Raw genomic sequence first — 9,733 nt, forward strand, 5'->3', positions numbered from 1 at the left:
CTTTACATCCACACCCACAAAGAGTGACAGACAAATGAGTTGAATGCTGCACAGCCTGCTCAGAAATGTTTTATTTACATATTATCTGATGTACGACACGGGGCGATTTTAAAAAAATGTGAAATTATCTGATAGAACTTTTAGCATCATAGATAATTCAAGTTGAAGATGAGCTCTGGTTCTACCAGTTTGAAAACTGCAAGACAACAGCTTCAGTTCCTCAAACATAGAAAAACCTCGTCTGTGTCAGTCCCGTGTCCTGATTTCAGAGTGAGTTGGCACAAATGTCTGACGGAGAGCCTTTGTTGTGTGGTGGTCCAAATAAACACCTGGCATGCCATAGGACAGCTAAACCGCATGTGGACCCTCAGTTTGTGGAAAACTTCAGGAGAAAACTGAAATATTTCTTCATGAGTCCATGCCAGAAATACAAAGCCAGAGGTCGTAAGCCATGGAAAATGATTCTGCAGATACTTAAGATTGTCATTATTACCTGTCAGGTATGTAATGTGACTTATTTAAGAACGACAGCATTTTGAATGGTCAATGTAAGTAGTTCAATGCTGAAATTTACATGTTATTTCAAATATTTAATCTTAAAAATAGTTTTGTTGTCTGCCACATTCGGGGGATCTTTTAAAGTTCCAAAGAGATCTATTTAATTCAAGAGCGACTGAAAAACCTTTAGAGTGTCTTAGTTAAAATGTAGTAGTTTCTCGTGCGTCTCACCATCCTTAGATTTCAGTTGTTTCGTAAAAGTGGAAATATGACAGTTTTTTTCCCCCCAAATGCATGTATTGCAAATGCATGTCTACATTTCACACTTCATTCACTGAAGATGTGTCCATTAAAACAAATAGTGTTGATGATATTGATTATGAAGATGACTATGATTTGCCTGTATATTTGTTCCACAGTTAGTCTCTTTTGGTCTGAGCAACGAGATGATGGTCACCTTCAAAGAGCAAAATCTCATTGCCTTCAAACATTTTTTCCTAAAAAATTACCAGGACAGAAATAAAGATTATGCCTTGTACACAAGACATGAGGTTAAAGACCACGTCCTATACATAATCGGAAGGGTAAGTACTTTAGATTACACACTAAAAATAATTATAATTACTTTGGACCAGCTTGAAAATATTTTACATATTTGTTACAGCCAAATGTATTATTATTATTATTATTTTCTCAAATTATATTTATGGTTTGGTTTCCAAATTTGATTTGGTTTGATTTAATATTATTTTAAAATACTTATTTTCATTCATACAAAGTAAGTATTTTTTTAGACACAAGCCAAACTGTTACTTAATAGGTCAATATAATACTTTTTGCCTTATTACAACTTTTCACTTTTTACAAAATTTCACCATAACCAAAAGCTAAACTGGCTATAATGAGAAAGTAGAATTTTAAAATTAAGTTTAATTAAGTTAAAACAAAAAAGTTTGTTAGTTAATTTAATTGTGTTTACTCACAATAAATAAAAATAGGAACATTGTCTTCTTAATGTTAATTGTAATGTCTTTTAAAATTATGCATAATCTTATCTGTGATGTATTTTTAACAAATAAATAAATAATTGCACATCAACACTCTAGTGAAATACCATATTTTTCCATTATTATCTGATTAGACCAATAAAAATGCACTTTAAATAAGAGGCATTGTTTAAAATTTTCCAGTGCATATATTTATATATGTACAGTAAATACTGTAACATAAAAATAAGCAGAAAAATGCAGGATTTTCAAAAGAAACTGAACTTAAATCCTACGACTGCAAACGTGACGTTGGAATGTGCTAAAATCATGCTAGATAACATGAATCTCCAAATTAGGATTTGCACAAAAATGGATGCAAATCACTTAAATCATAATGCTGATAGCCTGATAATATCATATGTGATTAAAAAAAGAAAACATGCAAAATAGAAGCGTTTTTAAAATTTAAGATGTTACATTTAATTACTAGTAAACAAAATAACTTTACAAACACACACACAAACATATATTCATCATACTATGTCACATCTATTTTATTCCATTGGGACATGTTTAATAACAATCACAACACTGTGTGTGACTGGGTTTCCTTTTAGTAAATATTAAGTTTCATAGGGGTGGCGTGACTCTTCTATTGTTTGCACCTGATCAGTTGTCTGATTATTTTTTTAGTATCTACACCTACAAAACCTGATGGTTGGTAATCACGCATTCGAGAGAATCAATGACGTGTTCACTCCTCTGTCTGTCTGTCAAGAGTTATATCGACATGCTAGCGTTTTACCAGCCAACGAGACCTTTGATATTGATCCACGTGTAGAGACAGGTACAACATCATTTGTCATAATACAGCGATATAATCCATTGTATGTGGTAAGGATGACAGAATTAATACAGGTATTATGCATAATGTTCTAAATGGTAAACATCCACTGTCACATTAAGATGAAGAATCAAAGACTTCTGTTAAATAATGTGTTGTAATATTAATATATATTTTCATTCTCTAAATCTATGGCTTTTTGTTTCATATTTATTTACTTAATTTGCAGAATGTGTTTCTATCTATCCCTTATCACCCTACAAGAAGGATAGTATGGAAAATGAAGTGAACCTCACTTTAGATTTCCAAAGGTGTGTACATTACATTCATATTTGAAATCGATCATCAATTTAATTGAATTCATAGAGTCTGTGCCTTATTTTTGATATTTGTGGTTCTTTCCCAGGTTGTTAGCGGTAAACGTCTATCTCAAAGTCAAGTCTATCAACCTTCAAACAGTACGTCATCTGGAGTTACCAGACTGCTATGACTTTAACATTAATGTAAGTGATGGTACATTTCATACATATGTGTTTTAAAAGTAACACCTTATAAGTATAACTATTAATATATGCTTAACACATGCTAACAGTGCTCCAACAAAACAGTTTAATGACTATAAATAACTTTGCAACTACACGTCAACTTATTTTACTAACCCAGCCCTAACCTTAACAGTCTACTAATACTCTAATGAGAGTTAGCTGACATGTAGTTGCAAAGTTAACAGAATGCCTAAAGCAGACTATTGAAATACAGTCTAACCGTCTTAACATCCAAAGACTGCTGCTTCTGCTTTAGGTTTCACAAAGGCCATGTTCAAACGTCATTTTACTTGCCATAACCACACAGTTTCCAGGATTGGCTAATAGAGGTTTGTTGCACGAACGCTAAACATTTCCCTCTTCTCCTTCATTTTTGTTTTAATTTCTATCAACTGGGTTGTTCCTGGATTTAAATGTTTTGTCACTCGCTCTCCAGTTCTTTATTTCTTAGTGTCAGTGGCTGACTCAGAGCTGGAATTCCCTTTGGACAAGCTGAAGTAAATGATAAAGTGGGTAATCTGCTGTGTTCAATTACAGATCAAGTTTGACAATCATGCACACAGTGGACAAATCAGGATATCTTTAAGCAGTGATGTTCAGATAAAAGTCTGCAAGGACTGGAATGTTTCAGGCTCAAGTAAGATGCGATACAAGACCAAAAATAGAAAACGCACACCCACTGGTTTTTCTGTCATTATGGGTTCATTCTGGGGTCAACACTTTATTCTTTATGATTTATAAGATTGTTTTCTCACAAGTACCAAAAAAATATCCTAACCAAGGTCAAACTTTACTGGTATTACTATACTTGTGGGATTTGTTCCTCATAATGTAGGGAATACCACACACACACACAACTGAATACTGTGTAAAAAATAAATAAATAAATAAATAAATCTGTAAAATTTACTGTACAAAAATGGCAGCTGTGGTTGCCAAAATTCTACTGTAAAAAATGTGGTAGCAAAATTTACATTTAAATACCGTAATTTTATTAACTGATATAATGTTAATGTACCAACCTACTGAAGTACTGAAATCTGTACCAAAATGACCAAAATGAAGTGATAACCACCAAAAGCAGGTGGTGATGAGAAAGTCACAGGATGAATCAAAGCCCATCACAAGCAGCTTTTAAATACTAACATACATATATATAGAAAGTGCAGTGTCATTCACACAAACACTAAACAGCATCATGGTAACACACATGAAACTGAAATAATCCAGTAAACATACGGTTATTCACTGTAAATTTTGCATTGCTTTTCACTTCCAAAATCGGTATACTACCGTAATATTACATGCAGTGTCCAGTACAGAATTTCACCATATATAGAAGTGGAACTTACCGTTAACCATTTAACAGGTTTTTACTGTAGCACTTACATATACATATTTTTTTACCATTAAAGTCACAGTCATTTTTTTTACAGTGAACACAAAGAGATGACTTCACTTTTATGATGCATTTTTGGCTGTCCAGGTGATTTTTAGTGGACATGTAAAAGCCAGTTCCCCTAAAGCTCACACAGGTGTTTTAGAAGAGTAATGACAGGTTTCATTTGCCACAATAACTGGGCCCTTGGCCATATGCAGGGTTTTAGAAATAGTAAAGTGCAAAAACTGAGCTTGTTAGGGTTAGGTTTGGGGTCATATTGGGGGCAAATTTGATTCCCCTTATATACATTATAAGATGACTGGAGGAAAAAACACGTGGTCATGAAAAATAGCATTTGGGCTTAGAATGACATAAATAATAACAGAAGTGTAGGCAAATTTTGAGCACAGAACGTCCGTGAACATATCATTATGCAAAGGTAGCAGAAACTTGGGGGTTTCTTGTCAAAAAGAGAAAACGGAATAAAGAAGGAGATGAATAAAGAGAAGAGTTGAGGAATTATAATTTATAGTAAAGTATGCATTTGTTCTATATTAGTTCTAATAGGCTAATTTTAACACACTTGTCAAAGCCACATGTTCTAGTGCAGGTCTGAGGATGATAAGTGAATTTACTGACAGAGTAAAGTATATTCAAGTTCATTAAATTCATTCACTATATGCACATAATACTATGCTGAAAATGGAGTTGTTTGCATTCCTAGATATTACTGTCAATCCTTTAACATTTCTCTTATAAGACAGTTGTCAAATACTAAATGGAAGCTTTGTGCTGATATTCACACTTGGCTTGTGTTTGACAACCAAAAAAGTCAAAATGCTGTTTGTATTTAACCTAGCAAACATGTATTTACCTTCTGGGGCTGCTGTAGCTTTATTCATTACCTCACATCTTTTCTCTTCGTAAGACCTCATTATATCATCAGTGTGTCCTGTACCGCACATGCCATCCAGTAGGGGGCGAAACACCCAACATGTTAATTTGATCAGTTTTTCAATGCCTAACAAATAAAAATAAGAATGCTGAATACATTTCTAATCACAAATACTCATATACAACTACGTAATAGTATGGGAGGAAATGTCTAAAGGTCTGTTTTGCTGTGTTTGTTCCAGCAGAACTTCACTATCGGCTCATCGTACTGTTTGACGTTGTGGTCATCTGCTCCTGTTTGCTCTCGCTCATCCTCTGCACACGCTCAGTCTACAACGGCATTCACCTGCAGTTTGTAAGTCTGATATGGCTGTACCATTAAAGGGATAGTTCACTCAGTAATGAAAATGTGCTGTAAATTTACTCATCCTCAGGCCATACAAGATGTAGGTGACTTTTTTCATCAGTAGAACAGTAAAGAAGATTTTCAGCTGTAACTGTGGTCCTCAGTGATTCATAAAATGGCAATGGCTACCATTACTTGAGAGCTGAAAAAGCATATCAGGCAACACAAATTTAATACCTGTGCCTCCGAGACCTTATAAAGTATAACAGTTTAACAGTCAGTGCAATAAACTGAACATTATTTACAAGAAATGAACAATCAAATTTAATGTTTGGGTGAACAATCCATTTATGTGTAGTTCTAAAATTACTCCATTGAGCAAGCCCAAAAAAGCACTATTCATGTTTAGGTGTATGAGCCTTGTATATATAATTGATATATACAAGATAGTTATTTCAGAATTTTAAAAAAATTGTAAATGCCTGCAATAATAGCATTGATGTCTATCAGTGATCTATAAACATTCCCAATGGGGAAATGCTTTACTGCAAATCCACTGATGTGTAATATATTTATACATATTTATATATATTATACAAATATATTTTTCTGATTTTCAAAATCTAAAAAAACATATTAAATCAATTTGATATCTAAACAATAATAATAATATTTTTTTTCCCTGTGACCTCAGCTTGCGCTCTTACATAAGTGTACCAAGTTTGGCGAAGATATCTCATTCCGTTCAGGAGTTATAGGCATTTCATTAAAAGTGGCCCTGCCACCTTGAACGTTTTGTCCTCCCTTTGCCACGGTGAGTCAAAAGTACAGCTTTTTTGGATAATTATTGATATTCTCTCTCCAGAGAATCTTTCTGTACTGCTTTGGTTCTGATCATGCGAAAAACCTACGACTAGTTTGCAAAGGTAGGTTTTGCAAAAAATGCAATAACCCAAAATTTGCCCGGCTCCCGATCGAATCTGAGGCGGCATGAGCCAATCATTCCAACAACATTCCACGACTTATGGTTTGGTCTGCACGATCAGTTCAATTAAATCATTAGTCCAAATCAAAACAACTCACCACTCTAAAACCAAAGAAATGAAAAACGCAAACAACTAAACAACAGAGAAACAGATTTCCTGAGGCAGGCAGCATAAAATGTAGCCAGTAAAACAAGCAGAGGGTCAGGTGTTGTCAGTGGTCAGTCTCTGCCTCCATTCAGTTGGCAGCTTCACTCAATATGTCAATAGGAATAGCTCATATTATTAACATGTCATTTGCATGTGTTTGTTCGTCAGGAGTACACCAAATTTGCATCTGTTTACCACAGTAAAAGAGTTTGCTGGTCTGAGAGAATGGAGTTCATCAACAGCTGGTACATTCTCTTCATCATCAGTGACACGCTGACAATTGCAGGATCAGTTCTGAAAATATGCATTCAGAGCAAGGTGAGAAAGAGATGTGCACAACAAAGGAAACAGTCTCTATCTGTTTATCACATGAGCTGAGTCGTGTCTTGTTTTCAGGAACTGACGAATTATGATGTGTGCAGTATTTTGCTAGGGACGGCAACAATGCTCGTGTGGATCGGAGTAATGCGTTACCTGAGTTTCTTTCAGAAATATTATGTAAGACACCCATTGATTCTTGTTTACATTAGACATTAAGCCACATAAATAAATACAAAATAAAAAATAAAGTCTCATTGCAAAAACAAAGCATGCTACACCTTTTCTCAGATTTTTAGTGGATTTCAGTGGATTTGGTAATAAATGTTAGAGTCTGTATTTCTTGTGTATCCAGATCCTCATCCTCACGCTGCAGGCTGCACTTCCTAATGTCATCCGATTCTCCTTGTGTGCTGTTATGATCTATCTTAGCTATTGCTTCTGTGGATGGATCGTTTTGGGGCCTCACCATGAAAACGTGAGCAATATGAAAAAAATATGTTGAATGAAGAAGTTTAAGATTACTGATAAATATAATAAACCAAAGCCAGCATAAACTAAGCAAAAATTTGACTTTATTGCTACACTAAATGTTGTGAAACTAAATTTTACATGCTTATACTTCTTCTTATACTTATTATAGGCCTATATTGTCCTTATATAATCATGTTATATGTATCCAGAATGAATTCTTGTCTTGAAAAGCACAAAAAATACTGCACAGTTGACCCGTTAAAATATGAAAATCCCTTATTTTAAATATCTATGCAGTGTTGCAAATTCATTTATAAAAGCAGATGAAATTTTCAGTGTAGTTTCTAAATTTATAATGAGCTCAGGAAAGCTGCATGTATAAAAATCATATATATATAAAAAAAGGAATTGCTGTTTGTAGCATTAAACACTTCCCAAAAGTATTTCATGTCTACCCACAAGCAGGTTTAAGCCATTTAAATACATAAAATAATCACATCCCTTCTTTATGAAGAAAAATTCTTATTCCTCCACAGTTTCGGACGTTTATTATGGCAGCTGACTGTCTTTTTTCCATGATTAACGGCGATGAAATCTACTCAACCTTCACCAAGCTCCGGAACAAGAAAGATCTGGTGTGGCTGTTCAGCAGAATGTATATCTACACCTTCGTCCCTCTCTTTACATACATGATTCTGAGCCTCTTCATTGCCCTGATCACAGACACTTATGAAACCATTAGGGTAAGTCTATAATGCACAACAATAACAGCCGTGGTGCAAGAAATAGCAAGTGAAAGTCGACGTTTCGATTTCCTGTGCATGTTGCCATCACAATGCTTTGGGTTTGTGATAACCTAGTGGTTTTTAACACATCGCCGGCACATGGTTTGGTTTTGCGGTGAGCTGTTTTTAAACTCCTAACTGTGAGTAATAGCAATGAGCCTTGTGCAAACAACAGCAGAATACAGCTGTCAATCGCAAATGCTAATTGTGATGCTGATAGTCTTAGCAAGCGACATGAATGATCACGCTTCATGACTCTGCTCTCTGTTTAACTGCAGCATTATCAGAAGCATGGAGCACCGTTATCAGAGCTGCAGGCTTTCATAGCTGAATGCCAGGACCCACCAAACTCAGGGAAGTACATGATGGATGAGGAATCCTCCACCTTTTGGTGCCTTTGTGCCCCTTGTGTGAATTGCACCTGAAACTGATGAGAAAACTGTACCTTGCTCAGCATTGAATGCATTGCTGCAAACCAGTGGATCTTGATTGGTGGGTTGTGAATAGAAATGAGTCACAGATCTTTTCTTACAGGATCATGGACAGCACGCATAAAATAAAACATGCATATTTTGAAAGGGAGGAGAAAAATTTAGCCGTATGTTGCCTGTATGTAGCTAATGGATTGAAAAGTAAGAATGACTTTGGGAGGAGTAGCATTTTATTTACTTATGTATTATTATACTATATAGAATTTACCATATATGGTTCCAGATGATAATGATAATTTATAACCAAGCTATATATGAAATAAAATACACATGAATAGCACAGTTAAATTATACTATGAAAATACAAGTTAAACTATGCAAAGCAATATTCAGCAGTCTTATGACTGTTTACTGAGAATAAAAGGCATGTGTTTGAATGCATTTTGTTCTGTTCATGTCTGTGGTATCTGCTAACAGTCAGAAACTCAAAAGGCAATTCATTTTTGTCAATAAGTTGACAAAACAAAAGTGATCAAGTGTCTCTGTCAACTCAGACTTTGTTCTTGAGTTCCTGATTAACTATCAAGCGCGTGCACACACGAACATATGACGTCAGCAGCAGATAACCAGACACTTGCTGTAAAATATGGTAAAACGTAGTTATGTTATAGGCCATGGTCACAAAGCCTTAAGGACAAAACATTAAATATTTAGGAGCAGAGTAATTAATAAAAAGTTATATAAATAAATAAAAGTGTGTAAACATTTTTTAGAGTGTGTGCGTTTGAAAGAGATTATTCTGATGCCGTCTATTTGTTTTTATTTATTTATTTGGTTTTATTATTATTATTTTTTTAAATACTCCATGTTTTGACCATATAGAAGAAATGCTTCAAACAAACACATTATTACAAGACGAGTGAATGATGGGTTAAAAATGCAAAATAATAAATATATGTTAAAATTCAAGTGAATTTAAGAAATAAGTACAATTTCTTTATGTATTTTACTGTTTACAGTTAGTTCTCTGTAGGAAGACGTTGAACACCTGTTGCGTGTTCCTATAGACAGGTAAGAAGGATGATCCAGCCAATC

General features: G+C 34.5%; 1 protein-coding gene across 2 annotated transcripts; it reads left to right on the forward strand.

Moving 5' to 3' along the window:
- The first annotated feature begins 216 nt into the window (after positions 1–216).
- Positions 217–9,354, forward strand: mcoln3a (mucolipin TRP cation channel 3a). Of its 2 annotated transcripts, none has more exons than XM_051136643.1 (12): positions 217–500; positions 918–1,082; positions 2,181–2,334; positions 2,561–2,642; positions 2,738–2,834; positions 3,414–3,513; positions 5,394–5,506; positions 6,799–6,948; positions 7,027–7,128; positions 7,304–7,426; positions 7,959–8,165; positions 8,486–9,354. In XM_051136643.1, the coding sequence occupies exons 1-12, from the start codon at positions 285–287 to the stop codon at positions 8,630–8,632; spliced, it is 1,656 nt and encodes a 551-aa protein (XP_050992600.1). In that variant the 5' UTR covers positions 217–284; the 3' UTR covers positions 8,633–9,354. The 2 variants fall into 2 exon arrangements, with proteins under 2 accessions (XP_050992600.1, XP_050992608.1); XM_051136651.1 differs by having other exon boundaries at positions 5,397–5,506.
- The last annotated feature ends 379 nt before the right edge of the window (positions 9,355–9,733 follow it).

This window comes from Labeo rohita, chromosome 2 (assembly GCF_022985175.1).
Source record: "Labeo rohita strain BAU-BD-2019 chromosome 2, IGBB_LRoh.1.0, whole genome shotgun sequence".
In the NCBI taxonomy this organism is placed as follows: Eukaryota; Metazoa; Chordata; class Actinopteri; order Cypriniformes; family Cyprinidae; genus Labeo; species Labeo rohita.